Below are 20,620 nucleotides of genomic sequence, written 5' to 3' on the forward strand. Positions count from 1 at the left end.
ATGCCATTTAGTGTATAGAATTGTAAAACTGTGTTTTCTCAAAATTTGGTGAGAGTCCATTTGCAGAGGACCACTTAATAATTTTCGAAAGACATTATTTACAATTACCTCTGCAGATTCTTGTTTGTTGGGTGTGATTACTATACTTGTATCATCAACAAAAACAACTACCTTTGGATGTTCATGAATATAGACTGGCAACTCATTAATAAATATTAAGAACAATAAGGGACCCAAGACTGGACCCTGTGGTATGCTATTCTTGACACCTCCCCAGTTAGAGGATTCTGCTGATGTTTTCAGACTATCTGTGCTCTTAATTTCAACCTTCTGCATTCTTCTAGTTAAATATGAATGAAACTGTTTGTGCACTGTCTCACTCATACCAAAATACTTAAGCTTATTTAGAAGAATTTCATGATTCGCACAATCAAAAGCCTTTGACAGATCACAAAATATCCCAATGATGTTCTGCTATTCACTGCATTTAATATTTGATCACTGAAAGCATATATAGCATTTTCTGTCGAAAATTTGTTTCTGAAAACCAAACTGACATTTTGTTAGTAAAGTTTTAAACGTGGCTGCTGGTCAGCGACTGTTTACAAATTAAAATTAAAGCAATTAAAGCCCTTCGTCGAAAATATTATTTCTTTTGACCAGGTTTTCCTACTTCTATGAGTGCCTTTATCAGAAATAAAGTATTCAAACTAGCATGTCATGTATGAAATAAATATCAAGCGATAAAGCTTTACTCACAAAATTTCTTTAAGGAATACCTGGAAGGCAAGCCACTGAGGGCTGCTCACACAAGTCAAGGATCAGGTGGCAACAGACTTTTGAAACATCTTTCTCAAAATGATAACCTCACTCTTAATGAGCAGCTACAATTATGTAAGAAAAACTTCTTCAGTGGTAGAAAGCCGTTACTTGATATTTAATTCGGGTTCCTTCATGCAGTTACCAAAATGACTTTTCTGTCTAAGTCCACTCATAACTTTTCGTTAGTTAAATGGTTTATATTGGCTGCATTTCATGTTATATAGTTTTTCTACAGGCTGTGTCATTCAGACCTCATTGTATTTTCTATAACGGTGTTTTCATGCTTTTAATTGTACTTCTAATCTCTTATGCAGACGAAATGTTACTTTGTTTGCTGTTGTCAAAAAAATATTGTCTTTTACTTCACGTACTAAATTATGTTCATCATAATATTCGTTTGTCTATATTCTGAATATTAAGAAGGCAGTTTGTATCTGCAGCTACTAGATGCCACTCTTGGTGCAATGTTCACCTGCTGGCAGTTGTCAACGTGGGTGCCTCAGTCTGATGCTACCTATAACTCGATATATGTGAGTTGCCCACAGTGGCTTGGTTTCCACATATTCTACTTCAAAAATTTTGTGGCTAAAGCTTATCGCTTGATATTTATTTTACACGTGACATCTAAGTACTGTTTCTTTCTTGTACTGTTATCAGTATTTTTTATAAAAAAAATTTTCCCATGATTTTTTTACTTATGCTATAGGCCAGTTTGAATATTTTATTTCTGATGAAGGCACTCATAGAAGTGCCGAAACCAGTTCAAAAGGCTTAATTTTTGCGACCGAGGGTTGTAATTGCTTTAAATTTCATTTGTAAACAGTCGCTGACCACGCAGCCATCTTTAAAACTTTTAGCACTCAGTTGGAAATGGCCTCAATTTCATCTGAGCTTTTACTTTTGAGCGAATGTATTATTTTCCTAATTTCGGTAGGAGAGGTGTGAATTTCAGTTTTATCAAATTGCATAAGTATAGCCTCTTCCATATACTGCCTTGCATTTTCTAATGCAAAGCTGGATCCTATTTTCTCTACAACACTTAAAAATTGATTATTAAAAAGTTTTCTACTTCTGACTACTTGTTAACAAACTTTTTATTGAGTTTGATAGAAAAGAATTATCACCCCGCTGTTAGCAACACAAGACCAGAATGCTATACAAACTAACATACAAAACACAGGAACGGCAACAACACGACGTTAGGAAGAATCACAAAGAAAAGATATTACGCGGAATATCTTATAGTGTCAAGAAACAAGGCATAAAAACATCTCACCAAATCAACAATTTATTTCAGTTATACTTTCCGGAACAACAGGAATAACTGATCCATATCAGAAATCATGAATATACCGACTGATGTACAATAAATATGATGGAAGGCAGGTAGGTCAAACCAGGAGAACAGTTGACACCAGATACAAAGGACATGTAAGACCATGGTAGTATAGGACGAATCATTCAGCTTTTGCAGAACGCTTAAACCAAAACCAATATAAAATTACTAACAGACACAGGCATGGGAGTCATAAGGATAAAGAACAATAAAAAATACCTCCTCACCTTACAAGAAAACTACCACCTTCAGATAAGCAACAAAAAATCTCATAAAAATTATCCCAGCTATAATACTGGGCTGATTGAGAACACGTGTAACAGCAGTTATATATCCAGAACTGAGATGAAGTGAAAATAACGCCAATGCAGCGTAAAAGAAAGGGCAAAAAGGCAAAAACTGCCAAGTGCATAAGCGTAACAAAATTTGTTTCGACACCAACCTCCGCTAACGAAGAGGGAGAAAGCAGTGATTTGCGGTATATGTGAACAAGGGGCAGGAACATCGTAAATAAACAAACTACTGTTTTTAATCTAAAACAATAGAAGTGTAAAAACATGTATATCTATATTTTGCGGAATGAGCACAGAAAATGCTTTGCAAGTAAAAGAGAAACGTGTCGGGTGCGAAATTTTTTTTTAATTAAGTGCATCAAGCAAACGACGGGGGAAACCAATAATAACTGAATTAAATAAGATGTTACTGCTGGTCGTAGCGTTGTCCTCATAGACAGGCAGCTCATGCCACTGCCATCTTCCGTTTCCCACACCAGGCTGACCTCTGTCATAGCTGCGGGGATAACCCTCGATACGGTAGCGTTGCCAGTTGGGAAGCTAATACCGCTATCAGCCCGAATCTTGAGTTACGGCTATCGTTTCGTGAGCAGAGGCCTCTGAATATCTTCTCCACGTCTACAGAACGAAAATCTCCGATGCTTTTAGTATACCTTTTTTTATCCCGTTATTTAGTGACACGTCACATCATTCATATTTCAGCAATATATGTGTAACCTAAAGTGTTGTTTTAACTTTATTAATCAGCCTTACAAAACGCCAGACGTTATCAGCGGGCGGTGTCGTATGGAACGTACTCCATACAGCCTGTCATAGTTTTTGGCGTTGTTGTCTGGTATACCGCTGCAGTGTTTAGTATGAAGACAGGACAAGGTAACAATTAGCAATATGTACGACAGAACAATAAATGGGTAAAAGTAAAGAAAATTGTCTTTTGCATCTCGAAGTTTTTCTTCAAACAGATGAAGTGAATAAGCGCTGCGGTGTTTAAAAGACGTTTGTCGCTTTATGGTTGAGGCTGAGCTGGTACTTCGTAACAGAGAGCATATCACGAAATGTTTCTCAGTTCGACTTCAATGACAGTCGGGCAGTGGCTCGAACTTTCTAATTGTGGTGTATGTAGCTATGTTAGACTTATATAATTATCCGTTCACAACATAATACTTCATTCGGCCAGAATTTTTTAGGCATTTATCTCATGTATTTCCCGATCATATTTCAGGGACCGAAACATTTACACTTGGCCAAGTTCAGTGTTAGCCGTATCATCGGGTATAAAACAAGAAACTGCTCCTTTAGATTTTATGGTCTGAAAACTCGCGGTTAATTACGTTGCTCGTTTATCAAGTACACCAATTTTGTTTGTATTACGGATTAGATTAGCATCTGATTTGTAATGCAAACATGCGCGGGTGGTCTGCGTCGATTAAAAAGTTTATTACAACAGCTGAAGCACTCATAATTAAATTGGCATGCCCGTCAAATTAGGTTCAAATGAACAGAACAATCTGGACACGAAACAGAAGGCTTACGAGCAACCCAGAGACAGCTATAAGAAGATACGGAAAGGTGTAGGACAGTAGAGCAGCATCTTGTCAGTCACTTATTATTATTATTATTACAGTTAGTGACTCGAATCAGTATAATCTCTTTGAGATAAAAATAATTGTGAGCTATTCCTTCCGTTGCTAAATTTTTTTTCTTCCAAGTATTTATTCATTCATACGATACGTTGTATTTCTTTCCCTCTTACCAAGTGAAGATGGCACTGCCTTTATCTTTTTCTCTCTTTCTGCACGTGCATCCTTTTTCTGATTTTTCCTCAATCTTATACCATCTTATGCGTACAGATCGTTTTCCTGATTCATTTTTTTTCCACTTTTTGATGTCGAGACCCTATAAATTTTGTGTCCTTAATCTGTATTCTTCTGTTCTTTTCACACGCTTAAAATAACATTACATGTCTCTTCTGCTTTAAGATATAAGGATGTACCCACAAATATCTTTGTTACTCCCTAATAAGTAGCTGCCATTTGTATTCTGTTTTAAGTAAGAAGATATTCTGAGAAAGTTCATAGAGAGACTTCGTTATACAAAAACATTATATGTTCCTTTTTTATTAATTTTATTGATTGTGAGTGTCCTTGGACAGTGATTTTGCAAAGATGCTTTCCCGTAACATTAAAGAGGAGCCGCAAAGCGAGCCCAAGCCACTGAATATATTATTCACTGTCTCAAATGTATAGTGCTTGATCAGTTTTTTATAAACTGTACTAAGTCGAGTGTCCTCAAGATATTACCCATTCTTGTTCTTACACCAGTGATTTTTCTTAGGTAGGACTATAGGTATTTACTTTTCACGAATTATTTCTGCCTCTCTTTTTTCTGCATGGTCTCTGGAGATCCACTGATCTGTCGAGGTTATGGTTTTGTTTTTGTCGCAATGAGATGTGTGCTGGAGAATTTAGGTAAGGAAGTCCTCATGAGGACTTCTGTGCATAATGACTGAAGGTGACTGAAAATTAACGAAGGGATCGAAAAGACAACAGTCTCAGCCACCAGAAACCTCGGTAACCAATAAGTTCCTTATATGAGAACACTGGCAGGAAAGTATTTCCTCCCTGTTTGTTAGCGAAGTTCACGCATTCGTTGATGGTCCGCAGTGAGTCACCCTGCCGTAAAAACAACCAGTTTTCCAGCTAGCATTGCTGGATCACTCTCTCTCTCTCTCTCTCTCTCTCTCTCTCTCTCTCTCTCTCGCTCCCTCTCTACCACCTCAGTTGGCCCTGCTTTCAAAATTCCCTAGTATTTAGATCTCTGATTCGCTGAACGTAAACATCTTTCATAGGCTCTTTTTGATCTGGAAGAGTACATCTCCTTTACAGCGGCAGCAGGTCCATGGAGACATATTTTCCAGTGTGATGTAGGAATTACACACAGAAATACACACTTAAGGAGAATGCTTGGATCACCCAATTTCTTTCCTTCCTAACTCTCATGTTGATTATAAAACACATAAAACGTGATTGGCCATTCGAAGTGTTCAGCTGAGCAATGCCCACGAAATTAAGCAGTTTTTGTTCACGTTCGTACACAGTAGACAGTTTTGCTTTGTCTTAAATGACAAATACTCCGCCGAAAGTAAATTATTTTCATGCCCTCTGCATGCTCTTGTTTAAAATGCAGTATGTTCGACCTGTAGCAGTAGATTCACGTTAATGAAGCTCTATTAAAGATTTTGTACACTATATGTATGTCCACTGTCGTGGTGTACGATATCCATGATAGCTTTTCTATGTCAGCTCTTGGATAGAAACGACCATACAATTGTTAAATTTGTTGTTTTCGAAGAGTTCTTCTGCGTATTGTTGTAATTGTTCAAAAGATGTTACCGGAACTGTAGAGATTGATCAGTCCCATCACACCCTAAATTATACTCAGTGTGGAATACGTGTGATGACCATGTTGGCCAGGGAAATTAAAAACCTTGGAGAAAGCGCTGGGTAAGCAGTAAAATATGTGAAAGGGACAGCTGTCTGACGTTATAGAAACGGCAACGGAATTGGCTGTATACAGTATAAAATGTACGCAATGCTAACGTACTTGATCCCCTTTTCTGTTAACCACTAGATAGACAAAACATGTTTTAACAGAGTAAATGACGATTCATTCTTAATTGTGCCTACGATACATTTACACAGATTGCTAACTTCCAGCAATTGCTTTGTTTCATGCATTAACTCGGTGCACTTATCGCGTATCCATATCTATCAGCTGCCTGATATTCATAATCATTCAAAGCAAGTTCTTCTAGGATATTAGCTAGTCCTACAGTAAAGCTATTCCTTCATGGCCATGAAATTGTTTCCCAGTGGTCATGCTTTGCCCTGCTGTCCCACATAAAAATAAAGCAAGGGAATTTTGTGTAGCCACTTTGATGTCCGAGCAAAAATTTAACCATTTTTAAACCAACACAGGTAGGGCATTAGTGTTGACTATAATGAAGTTTCTGGAGAATCAGCTGGATATTTTCGTATTACTCATGAAGTTTCGTAGAGTGGCCAACTGGAATGGATGCATAGCAGTTACTATTATGCAACAACACACATTTTAGGCTTCTGGTTGAGCAATCGATAAAAAGCCTTCAGTCTTGAAGCTGATATTTTGGTAGTCCCACTTTTAGCAGTAAACCAGGGCTGTCACAGCAGTAAGCAGGTGCATCACCTTGACTGAAGTATGGAAGTAGATCTTCTTCTCTTGTCCTGTAAGCTGTGATTTTAGTTCCTGGTTGTAGGGAGTTCTTCTCATTTAGTCGTAAAGACGCCTCACAGCTTTTCTAACTTTATGAGGAGCACAATGTTTATCTTGGTCCCCCAGTTTAATCTCAAACTACGCAAGATAGTCCTGTTTGACAAAGTCAGTGATGTTCTTCCGTTGTTCTTGCAGAGCCGGCCGCGGTGGTCTCGCGGTTCTAGGCGCGCAGTCCGGAACCGTGCGACTGCTACGGTCGCAGGTTCGAATCCTGCCTCGGGCATGGATGTGTGTGATGTCCTTAGGTTAGTTAGGTTTAAGTAGTTCTAAGTTCTAGGGGACTAATAACCACAGCAGTTGAGTCCCATAGTGCTCAGAGCCATTTGAACCATTTGTTCTTGCAGAGTGTATTCTCCACAAATATAGCAGAACACATCAGGAGAGTTAAAAGAACCTCCACATGAAGAAATCATATTTATATATGAAAAGAATAAACTAAAATAAAAATTATATTTGCAAAAATATAGTATTATAAATATCATAAGGTGAAACTAATAAGACAGTGTTGTTTACAATATGATCTATAACTTACATTTAACTAATAATAAAGTAATAACTAATCGTTACATACCTTTTTCGTGATACAACTAACGAGAAATTCTTCACTAACAAAAACTTTTAACAGCTATTACACAAAGCACGTACTCTCGTACGCTCGTTCTTTGCTCGACTCCCACTCTGAGCACAAACAATGGGGTGGGGGACCCTGACTTGCGATGGAGCAGTGTGACCAACAGACTCTCCTTGAAATTGTGAGACACAAGAGGGTATCTCAAATTACTACCACGTCCCATAATCGCACATTCTCCTCTGTAACGTGTAACATATAAGATACTACATTTGTACATACGCAGTCACAAAATATAAAATGAATAGGCAAACAGAGTTATGGAATTCACAACCGATTTACTGATAATTTAACGATTAAACGCTACACATCAGAGATATCCTGTTTCTAAGAAACTAGAGCCAATTGGGGAAATCCGTTTTTGGATTCAGATTCAGCATACCAAGTATACCCAGTATACGTTCAAATATACCTGGCAAGAAGAAAAAAAATTATTTGTAGAACTGTGCAATTAATGTAGAGTAACGAAATCACGGAAGACATTTGCCTGGGTAACATATGTCAGTTATTAAAATTGCAAAATCACAGGTTAATATAAGTGCAAGATGAGTCATTGCAAATATCACATGCTGGTGCAGTAATGGCCAACTTAACCATATGCTTCGTCCTGTACAGGTGCCGGATCTCAGTTACCGGGATGGAGTTCCCGTGCCTGTGGCACCTGGTCGGTCAATACAGGGACGGTTAATGGTGGTCGTAAATGAAGCTGGAATTGTCGTCCGACAATGTCCCTCACGTGCTCGACTGGAAACACATCTAGGGATGGAGCAGGCCAAGGCCACGTGTCGATACTTTCTAGAGCAGTTGGATTACGATATCGGTATGTGGTCGAGCGTTATCCTATTGTAAAACACACCCAGGAACGCTGTTCATGAATGGCAGCACAACAGGTCGGTTCACCAGATTGGCGTACAGTTTTGCAGTCTGGTTGCGTGGGATAACCACGAGAGTGCTCCTACTGTAATTCGAAATCGAACACCAGAACGTAAGTCCAGGTGTAGGTGCAATGTGCCTAGCACGCAGACAGGTTGGTTGCAGGCCCTCAACTGGCAACGTGTTACCGACACACGGCCGTCACTGGCACCCAGCCAGAACCATCTTTCGTCACAACAGACCTCCACCATTCGCTCCAGTGAACTCTAGCCTGACACCACTGAAGTCGCAAATGGTGGTTGGTGTCAATGGAATGCACGCTACAGGGTGCCTGGCTCGGAGCTGTCCTTGAAATAACCCGTTTTCAACAGTTCGTTGTACCATTATGGTGTTGTGGTGTGCGTACTGTAAGACCTTCGGTACACACACCATCAGATTATTTGACTTGTCGCTCTAATGAAGTAGGCGAGTGTCAGCAATAGGTCTCGTGGTCTTATCGTGGCGTCTTTATCTTCTGTCGTTAGGTCAGACGGTAGAAATGCCACTTGCATGCTTAGAGTAGCAGATTGACGGTGACCAACTTTAAACAGAACTTCATTAATTTTCACACACATTTATTAAAATAATAACAATCATAATCCTTACTTAACTTGATTCTGGATGCTATTTACAACTGACAATCTGAAGTTCCTTTGGTCTTGGTACGTTGATCATATTCTCACATATCTCTGATACTTGACGAAGTGTCTATACATTTATCTTCATGGCTATGTACAGGAATATGGTAATCTTATTAGGCGCAGACTGAAACTGGACTGCAGACTAATGCAGACTGACTAATCGGAGATGTGTACACTCGTTATAATACCTCGCGCGTTCAGGTATCACTGCGCGAGTGTGATCCGCGAGGAGAAAAGGTTCTACGTTAGCAGCAATCTCATTGGCTGCGTGACATATTAATACGCGGATCAGCGGAAGCAGAATTTGGTCCGTCTCTAAGACAGCGCCGTCTCGTAGTGCTGAGACGAACGAGCGCTGCGCCTGCGCTGTTGTGCTTAGTGGGGCGCGCTCTATTGGGAAAGTTGTGTACGCGCTGACTACGCGGAACTGTGTACACAACAGGTGTCAACTGCTGCGCACATTGCTTTCGCAGATGCGGTACGTTTCGCCAGAACCACACACTGAGCACGATGGTCTTCCCTGCTGGTAGTGCCACGGGGCCTTCCGGAGCACGGTCTTCTTGTGCCTGTACATTCTCTGGACCACCGCTGCCAGCAATCATGTACAGTGGCCACATTCCTGCCAAGTCTTTCTGCAACATTGTGCAAGGAATATCCAGCATCCAGTAGCCCTTTTCACAACCTCGTTCAAGCTCAGTGAGGTGTTGATAATGGTGTCTTTGTCGCCTTAAAGGTATTCTTGACTAACATCAACTCGCCACGTTCAATCTCTAAGGAAACTTCGCTCACGACCATTACAGCATGTATTTAAAGCAAGCCTGATTTGCATTCTTACAGCAGTGCTGCTATCGTCACTCTTACACGACTGGTGGGAAACTTGAACAGACGTCCTCTTTCAGATGTGGAAACACGCCTACCAACTTTCGTGTATGTCGCACAACTCCTTTTTGGTACTGTGATTTTTTTCTGTCAGTAAAATTTACGCTCCTCTTTTCTCCATCTCATGATGAACTGTCGTCTTCCAACACTAAGATTTAGTCAGTCTGGAATATAAGACCTAACCAATTCCCATACTGTGTACTGACTTTGAAATTAATCGGACCAATACGCAATGTTTGCGACTTAATTTCGGTTTTCTATTGTTCCACTATTCATTCCAATACATATAACAGTACCGTTAACAAAGTTTTGCAGATGCGACATCAACACTTCTTACAAATCCAAACACTCGTTGGCTGTCGCAACGACTGACTCATTATAAGGCTACAACTCTGCGTTTGGGTTTAGGATCTCTTCTTCTTTTCAAACTTGCTTGCACTGCCTTGCAATGTCGTGTGAGTTCGTTAATGAACGTTGCCCGTCAAATTATATAAGAAAGCGCAACGTAAATTGAAAACAATGACTTCACACGATAGGCAGGGAATGGATTGCATCAAAATGCTGTTTTCAAGAAAACTCTCATTTCTTACAGCAGAAGTGCGGAAATAGCGTCACGCACGTGGAGGGGAGATTTAACATTTATTACCTTTCAAAGTCACTTCTCTCAACTCAGTCAGCAAGCATCAAAAACATGAAAAGATTATTGTTATGGCTCCTGAAGCTGCACTGCATGAACATTACACTCACATCAGCATTGGATAAGGGCGAAAACGTGGATGGAAATAGACACAAAATATCTCTAATAACCTCTCATTTACATCAAATAAAAAATCAACATTACAAGGAAAGGGAGAAAAACTAATGAATATTAGCATCACATGTGAAGTAGACCAAACCTAGAAATTATTTTCACTATGGTAGCGGGGATTCCAAGATAACCAGTGATTCTCAAATTACTTTTCCTGTATAGCGTTGATAACATTCGAAAGTGGTGTGGAAAACTGCAACTTAGCAACTTTATCACCGTGCTGACACCTCAATATGAGTTCGCGGAAAAAAAAGAAACTCCAGAGTAAAATTCGTAAAAGCCGTCAGAGGCAAATGTAGATAGATATCAGCCCTGATATTCATTCTGCTCAGTTTCAAAAGACCCGGCCAACTGTTGAAGAGATAATCTGATCCATGGGAACATGCTCAAAAATGGTTCAAATGGCTGTGAGAACTATGGAACTTGACATCTGAGGTCATCAGTCCCTTGAACTACTTAAATCTAACTAACCTAAGGACTTCACAGACATCCATGCCCGAGGCAGGATTCGAACCTTCGACCGTAGCGGGAACATGATCATGCCTTGCTAGCGGAAAAGCAGCTGTATTCAGAAATACACTACTGGCCATTAAAATTGCTACACCAATGATAAACGGGTATTCATTGGACATATTACACTAGAAGTGACATGTGATTATATTTTCACTCAATTTGGGTGCATAGATCCTGAGAAATCAGTACTCAGAGCAACTACCTCTGGCCGTAATAACGGCCTTGATACGCTTGGGCATTGAGTCAAACAGAGCTTGGATGGCGTGTAGAGGTACAGCTGCCCATGCAGCTTCAGTACGATACCACAGTTATTCAAGACTAGTGACTGGCGTATTGTGACGAGCCAGTTGCTAGGCCACCATTGACCAAACATTTTCAATTGGTGAGAGATCTGGAGAATGTGCTGGCCAGGGAAGCAGTCGAACATTTTCTGTATACAGAAAGGCCAGTACAGGACCGGCAACATGCGGTCGTGCATTATCCACCTGAAATGTAGGGTTTCGCAGGGATCGAATGAAGGGTAGAGCCACGGGTCGTAACACATCCGAAATGTAAAGTCCACTGTTATATGTGCCGTCAATGCGAACAATAGGTGACCGAGACATGTAACCAATGGCACCCTATTCCATCACGCCGGGTGATACGCCAGTATGGCGATGACGAATACACGTATCCAATATGCGTTCACCGCGATGTCGCCAAACACGAATGCGACGATCATGATGATGTAAACAGAACCTGGATTCAGTCGAAAAAATGACGTTTTGCCATTCGTCACCCGGGTTCGTCGTTGAGTACACCATCTCCTGTCTGTGATGCAGTGTCAAGGGTAACCGTAGCCATGGTCTCCGAGCTGATAGTCCATGCTCCTGCAAACGTCGTCGAAATGTTCGTGCAGATGGTTGTTGTCTTGCAAACGTCCCCATCTGTTGACTCAGGGATCGAGACGTGGCTGCACGATCCGTTACAGCCATGAGGATAACATGCCTATCATCTCGACTGCTAGTGATACGAGGCCGTTTGGATCCAGCACTGCGTTCCGTATTACCCTCCTGAACCCACCCATTCTATATTCTGCTAACAGTCATTGGATCTCGACCAACTCGTGCAGCAATGTCGCGATACGATACACCGCAATCGCGATAGGCTACAATCCGACTTGTATCAAAGTCGGAAACGTGACGTGCCGCATTTCTCCTCCTTACACGAGGCATCACAACAACGTTTCACCAGGCAACGCCGGTCAACTGCTGTTTGTGTATGAGAAATCGGTTGGAAACTTTCCTCATGTCAGCACGTTGTAGGTGCCGCCATCGGCGCCAACCTTGTGTGAACGCTCTGAAATGCTAATCATTTGCATATCACAGCATCTTCTTTCTGTCGGATAAATTTCGCGTCTGTAGCACGTCATCTTCGTGGTGTAGCTATTTTAATGGCCAGTAGTGTATTTTACCGTGCATACGCTTCTAAGGAGAATTAATACTCTTGGAGCTTGAATGAATGTAACTCAATAAACACTTACATCCTATTATGAATAACCGAACAAATCGTATCCAGATCTCATTACATTACGAGCGCCCGTAAAAGCGTGTCTTACCCACGTAGTGGTTTCATGTTCTCTGCCTACTTCCAACTTTTTAGAAAGCCATCTTAGTCCTCACCTGACTGCTGTATTCAACTAATCGCTAAAAATGCCTAACGGCTGCAAAAGCTCACTCAACCTTAAAATCTTTCTGCCCTGTTCACAACGATGCCTACCGGATGAAATTAGAACAGAAAACTTCGTGGAATCGTCCGCAACCTCCCACGTGTGTTCTAAACTGGCTAATCGAAGTGTACCTTTTCAAAAGGGCACGAAGGTCGATGTTTACGGCCAGCTCTGATCATAAACCAGGTTTGAAATGTAAGATTCAGCTGAATGTTACAGAGCTTCCCCAGCCGGCCGGAGTGGTCTAGCGTGTCTAGGCGCTACAGTCTGGAACTACGTTACCGCTACGGTAGCAGGTTCGAATCCTGCCTCAGGCAGTTAGGTTTAAGTAGTTCGAAGTTCTAGGGGACTGATGACCTCAAAGTTAAGTCCCATAGCGTTCTGAGACATTTGAACCATTTTGACAGAGCTTCCTCAAAGAAGAACTAAGACAAGCTATCCTAATTCTAAAGTTACGAACAATGCCCAATTACTCATTCGTTATAGACTTTGATGTGCATCTTCATGTTTTCGCGGCGTAAAGACCGTTCCATAACATTTCAGGAGTGCAGCCGCATAAAATCAGCTTCTTATTTTAGTATTTCGGCTGAATACCGTCCAGCCATCTCCAGAGTGAGCCGAGGTGACTAACGCTCCAGCACGTGCTCCGTCCTTTTTCACCCGAGGACCGAACCACTGCGTATGCGCCCAAAGATGTGATACACATCTTTGGCCGCATACCCCAGCAAATATTTTCGTCCAACTATGTGATCAGCAATGGCCATTCGTGTGGTGGCCAGCAGGAGGATCATACAAGCATAAACCTTACTGGGTCCATCGATACGAACATTCATTCACAGCACGTAACTCAAATGTAACATGTTTGCAATGTTTCAAGGCAGATATCCATCCTTCCTAGGCCTTCATCTGACAGTGAACTGAAGGAACTTTGTTCGTTAGTGAACCGTAAAGTTACTACTGGTTCACCAAAGGTTATTAACCTCAATCAATACACTAATTGTAAAGTGGAAGTAGGTGCCAAGGAATAACTGGTGAAATTACGCACAATTTTCAATAACACTCTTTATTTAAATTTGTTGCAAGACTTTACGATATTTTTTTTAAAAAAAGACCAACATTCATATAACAAATAAGACACAATTTACGGTAGCAAAGGACTTTTAAATTATTGAATTATTATAAAAAAAATTCTTATCAGTAAACGGCAAGTACAGGCAAGCAATTTAACGTATACAATGCGACGCTGTATAATATTTCAAGCTCAGCAAAATTACAGGTGAATTTCACTCAATTCATTAAATGGCGCGGTATCTAACTTGTCTGCAACATATAAAGACCATCATGTTTACAAAAGTTCTCAAAATAGTAAAACCAAACACATGAGTCATTCACACGGGGGATACACTCGCTGTTAATAACATTAACATATTTTTAAAAAAAAGAAACAAATTTTACAATTTCTGCCAGTCAACTTACGGCAAAAACACATGCTCGCCAGGTAGGACTTGCGAACTTTCACAACATTATCCTTTCAAGGCAACAATTTCTACCGGTAATGAAATGGCATACTTTTGCATGGCAAGAAAACACACTAATAACCAACTACCTGTATAAAACACATAAGCACGTTGAGTAAAAGCCTTAAAAGGTACTGAATTGGAAAAACACACAACAGTTTTTGCTGACTAGAAACAATATAAAAAATCCACTACGGCGTACATTAACAACCTTACTTATTTTAGACAAATATACATAACCACAAATTTACGTAAGTTACAGCTTCCAGATGAGCAGGAATTCGTTATGCAACTGACTACTTCTTGCCACGAGGCAAAAGGAATTTTTCTTCTTTCCTAGAGTATCTTTTACACGTGAGTCTAGTAATACTAGTTATGGCAGGCGAGAGAATGGATCAGGTCTTAGTGCCTTGCATTATAACAGTACAGTCATTGGTGCCTTAGAGTTTCACAGACATGGCAGAGGCTAACAGTCGAATAAACCCGTAGGGTGGTTCAAATAGCTCTGAGCACTATGGGACTTAACTTCTGAGGTCTTCAGTCCCATAGAACTACTTAAACCTAACTAACCGAAGGACATCACACAGATCCATATCCGAGGCAGGATTCGAACCTGCGACCGTAGCGGTCACGCAGTTCCAGACTGAAGCGCCAAGAACCGCTCGGCCAGCCCGGCCGGCAAACCCGTAGGTAAGGTGGGAGGGGAAAGAAGCAATCCGAACCACAGATTTACTCTGACTCCCCCCTCTTTTGTCCTCAAAGGGGACAAACGGACCTACCTCTCTAATATTACCACCTTCCTGCGGGTGGGCAGACGGGAATGAATGGCGGGAAACTCATATATATGGCTGGTATAATTAACAAGAATAAGTAAACTGAATTCAATTGAACTTCATAAAAACTGTTAAAAATCAATACTCAACTTCTGGTACGTTACGACTCCCAGAACTGAACCAACGCACTACCTCTAAATGCTCAGCCGAGCCGCCCGCTGCCAGCCGTTTTCAACGGACGCAGGATGGCGCGCCGATTTTCAGAACCTCCTCGCCGGTCGACAGCATACGGCCGAACTGCAGATTAGGCCCCTTGCGGACCTACTCTCATGAAGATTCCTTTCGCGACGAGCAGTTAACGCCCCATACCGCGGAGCCGCTGCTCGCGTCGCTTATGTTGATGCCGCGGTCTGCGTGCTGTCCCTCTAGCACCGGCAGAGAAGTCGCTTCTTGATGCCCCGACTGCCGACTCTCCCTGAGAGCCCATACCACCACTTCTTAAACCCACGCGAACAGCCCACTTTTCCCCTTTCCCGCTAGAGGGAGGCATCGAAGCCTTCAATTACGACAAAGGCGCCACCGCCAGAAAACGGAGGGCGACTGCTTCACGCTACGCGCTGCGGCGCGCTTTTCAAAGCTAATCCATCGAACTACAGAACTATATCATTGACTTCGGTTTGCAGTAGGGTTTTCGAGCATATACTGTATTAAAACATTATGAATCACCTCGAAGGGAACGATCTATTGATACGTAATCAACATGGTTTCAGAAAGCATCGTTCTTGTGCAACGCAGCTAGCTCTTTATTCGCACGAAGTAATGGCCGCTATCGACAGGGGATCTCAAGTTGATTCCGTATTTCTGGATTTCCTGAAAGCTTTTGACACCGTTGCTCACAAGCGACTTCTAATCAAGCTGCGGGCCTATGGGGTATCGTCTCAGTTGTGCGACTGGATTCGTGATTTCCTGTTAGGAAGGTCGCAGTTCGTAGTAATAGATGGCAAATCATCGAGTGAAACTGAAGTGATATCAGGTGTTCCCCAGGTAATCGTCCTGGGACCTTTACTGTTCCTGATTTATATAAATGACCTGGGTGACAATCTGAGCAGTTCTCTTAGGTTGTTCGCAGATGATGCTGTAAATTACCGTAGTAAGGTCATCCGAAGACCAGTATCAGTTGCAAAGCGATTTAGAAAAGATTGCTGTATGGTGTGGCAGGTGGCAGTTGACGCTAAATAACGAAAAGTGTGAGGTGATCCACATGAGTTCCAAAAGAAATCCGTTGGAATTCGATTACTCGATAAATAGCACAATTATCAAGGCTGTCAATCCAACTAAGTACGTGGGTGTTAAAATTAAGAACAACTTCAGTTGGACAGATCACATAGATAATATTATGGGGAGGGCGAGCCAAAGGTTGCGTTTCATTGGCAGGACACTTAGAAGATGCAACAAATCTACTAAAGAGACAGCTTACAGTACACTCGTTCGTTCTGTTAGAATATTGCTGCGCGGTGTGGGATCCTTACCAGGGGGGATTGACGGAGGACATCGAAAGGGTGCAAAACACGGCAGCTCGTTTTGTATTATCACGTAATAGGGGAGAGAGTGTGGCAGATATGATACGCGAGTTGGGATGGAAGTCATTAAAGCAAAGACGTTTATCGTCGCAGCAAGATCTATTTACGAAATTTCAGTCACCAACTATCTTTTCCGAATGCGAAAATATTTTGTTGAGCCGAACCTACGTAGGTATGTGATGTGTCGGCAGCTGGGCCAACACCTTGTAGATAGAGGTGGCTTAAGGCACGCTAGACTAACGCAGACGGGCGTGAAGTACTGGAACAGGATACGTAATTAATGCTATGAAGAAAAGTACGTAGCTGGTATAATACTTATCTTTACTCATTCATTGTGGTACATCGCACAAAGGAGACATTAATTACAATCACTGTAAGGCTAATGGCGCCTTGCTAGTTCGTGGCCATTAACTTAGCTGAAGGCTATTCTGTCTCTCGGCTAATGAGAGAGAAAGGCTTCGTACGTCTAGTCGCTAGCTCTGTCGTCCGTACAACTGGGCTGAGATCGAGTCAGTCTCTCGAGACCTGCCTTGTGGTGGCGCTAGGTTTGCGATCACACAGTGACGACACGCGGGTCCGACATGTACTACAGGACCGCGGCCGATTTAAGCTACCACCTAGCACGTGTGGTGTCTGGCTGTGACACCACAGTAGGAATGATCATCAAAATAAAATATGAGAAATCAGAGCTCGAACAGAAAGGTTTAGGTGTTCGTTTCTCCCGCGCGCTGTTCGGGAGTGGAATGGTAGAGAGATAGTATGATTGTGGTTCGATGAACCCTCTGCCAAGCACTTAAATGTGAATTGCAGAGTAATCATGTAGATGTAGATGTAACTTTACTCCGGCTCAGTTAGTACCATCTTGAAAAGTGTACTACGTTCACTAGTCCATTAAGAATCTTGACACGTGTTTTAGCAAGTCGCTCTAGTTACTGACTCATCATTTGACGCTCAGCACATTTTTCCAATACAGTTTATAGCGCTGCTGTCTGATCAGTACCTTCATTGTCCACTGCCAGTCTGCCATATCATCTTGTGTTGCACTACCGTTCCTTAACAGATTTCCAGCACTGTACTTTGGTCGTGTGTGGTGTGCCTGGTTTCCGTTCCCTATTGGCTGACGGTGGCTTCCCTGTTGCGCAGGTGCGGCTGGACTCACCCAACGTGTACATGCCGGGCCTGAAGACGGCGCACGTGCACGGGCACGGAACTCGAGCGCCGCCGCCCCCGCAGCCGGTGTACCAGCTGTGCGTCTGCGCCACGGGCAAGCTCTTCATGGCGCCCGCCACCGGCGCCTGCGCCATCGAGGAGACCTCCACTGTCTGCCGGTGAAGGCCCGACAGCTACTTCACTACCGCCTGCTACGGGTCCATCTGACACCACCACCGATGGTGCCTGCGGAAGCTCACAACATCAACTACGACCCACAATTTACATTCAGGTCCAAGTGCAGCTCTACCCTTCACTTCCACGGACACGAGTAAAAAATGCATTTAGCTGCTCAGCTAATAAATAGCCGTATATGGAACTACGACAGTTACCAGAATGATAATACAGTGTTAAGGATATAATTTTCGTTAAGGTTCACTATTATTGGTCATTCTGGTCATGCTTTATTATCCCCCCACATGTTTACGTGGCTCCGGAAACGTTAATGGCAACTCACGTTTTGGACCAATCCGTGCACTTCAACAATAAAATGTATGCTTCAACAACTGGGGCGTACTTCAATTAAAAGTTCTGGGCTCAGGGGCTGTGTTCGATGAATGCAAGTATTCACTGATATTTCGTCCTCATATGCGAGACACATTTTCAGAGATAGCTTTGCATACAGTGTCTGATTTATCTCCGAAGTTGTGTCATAAAGATGGGGAGGAAACTGCAGAGACTAGTTTTATACATCGATAACGGCCTCTCTGTCCGTTTAAGTGGCAACACACTTCGTTTCGAACACTCCAGGTTACACGGCTAGCATTAGAAAAAGGAGAACCCATGGAGTTAACAGTTGTTTCGTGATGTCCAACCGCATTCTCGACTTCACTCCTCTGTTCAATACTATGACAAATATGATATTTTTAATAACACCGTTCACGAGAATTGGACTTTTTTTAGCGTGTCGAACAGACATAAATACACATTCTGTCAATCACAGAAAGAAGACAGGATTCATCATTCACAATCCTATTTCAGTTTTTATTTTAAAACTTTCTTATTCAAACATATCAAGGGTACAGTATACCACATGAAAAGTAGACCATCTGGTTCGCTAGCTTCATTTTACTTTATTTCCTTGAGAAAGAAATCACACTCCATTGGTATGTCCAGCACTTCAACACTGGGTTTTACCCTTTCATATCTCTCCCGTTCCTGCAGATTCTCTCGCTATCCACATAACCACTTGTAACTTTTGATTATGTGCCATTATTGAGCTTTTTCCACCTTTTCGTCAGTTGATAGTTTCTGCAGCCTTTGGTAGTTGTGGTTGCTATAAAACTGTAACTTGTCAACCAAGTGATGAAAAAATCAGGAGAAGTAAACAGGCTCATAATTCCCTTACCACCAATTTTTTTTTTACTTTATATGTATATAAGTGAAAGGCTCATGTAATCTGAAGTATGATAACTCCTAAACGCTATAAACACTATGTGGTACTAGTCACTCCACTCTGCTCACACATTTCTCTGCATTCATTAATCTGCGTTTGTTGTAGATCACCATTTAATTTTTTGACTGGTTATAGTTGAAACCTCGTATTGAAATCTCAGCTAACATATGAATTTCATATTAAGAGCCATAAAGATTGTTCGGCAGCGGCTGAAACCTCTCAACTACCTTTCAGTTCTCTCTTTGGTTATTAGAAGCGTTATTTATGTTTCGCAACCAACAAAAAAATGTTCAGATGTGTATGAAGTATTATGGGACCTAACTGCTAAGGTCATCAGTCCCTAATCTTACACACTACTTAACCTAAAGTATCCTAAGGACAAACACACACACCCATGCCCGAGGGAGGACTGGAACCTCCGCCGGGACCAGCCGCACAGTCCATGACTGCAGCGCCTAAGACCGCTCGGCTAATCCCGCGTGGCGCAACCAACATTAAGAATTTTATTTCAGAAGTTTATACCAAGAGATCATCTGTCTTATAACACTTGCAGCTTTGTGCCTCAAAACTGTTGTCTTCTTTCGTGAAAGGTGCTTGGTGATAATGATTGCATTCCTTAATGGAAGGCTATAAACCTCTTAGTCTGTTGCGTTTCTCAGTCTTTATATATTTTATTATCAATTTGTTACCTATTGACCTTGATTGCATCTCACCATGTTATTCTTTATATCAATTACTTGGAATCATTTTTCAATATATTCTCATGTTTTAGAATTACTTCATTTTCGTGTCTACAGATTCAGCAAATATAAATTTTTTATCTACACGTAAAATTTCAGCAGTCTATGTTTGGTTTTTTCGGTATCTCCCTTTGCTATTATTCATGAATATGCATTTAACCTATAATTTTTAAGGCAATTGCAGATTTTCCAGCAAGCAATTTCACAAAGTAAGAAACATTCTTTTAAATACATAGCTACTTTTCAAACCTTTCGTAAGATGTTAATTTATTCCCTCAGACTAACGTAATACAATTAAAATACCTACAATGACAGAATCAATTTGCCTCTGCAGTAATTGGCAATAAAACGGGTAAAACATTTTCATTTCTGTTTTTCATCCAAGTAACGAGAATTTATTTAGTGGCGTAACTTCCGTTCTTCTATCTGGGTAGTATACAGTGCAAACACTTTCGCTCCGAACTTTCTCATGAGACCTTTCCTTTCTTCGTTTACTTTCAGTACAACATATTTATAAATTTGCCTCTTGTGGCGTTGTTACATTGACCTTTAGG

General features: G+C 41.5%; 1 protein-coding gene across 1 annotated transcript in view; it reads left to right on the plus strand.

Annotated features, from left to right (window-relative positions):
• The window catches only part of LOC126253282 (delta-sarcoglycan), a 564,870-nt gene extending 544,788 nt beyond the window's left edge, over positions 1–20,082 (plus strand). Inside the window, exon 8 of the mRNA XM_049954506.1 lies at positions 17,865–20,082. Within this exon, the coding sequence (XP_049810463.1) occupies positions 17,865–18,053 (189 nt within the window). The 3' untranslated portion in view covers positions 18,054–20,082. The remainder of the gene's footprint in view (positions 1–17,864) is intronic.
• Positions 20,083–20,620: the final 538 nt, after the last annotated feature.

This window comes from Schistocerca nitens, chromosome 4 (genome assembly GCF_023898315.1).
Source record: "Schistocerca nitens isolate TAMUIC-IGC-003100 chromosome 4, iqSchNite1.1, whole genome shotgun sequence".
NCBI lineage: Eukaryota > Metazoa > Arthropoda > Insecta > Orthoptera > Acrididae > Schistocerca > Schistocerca nitens.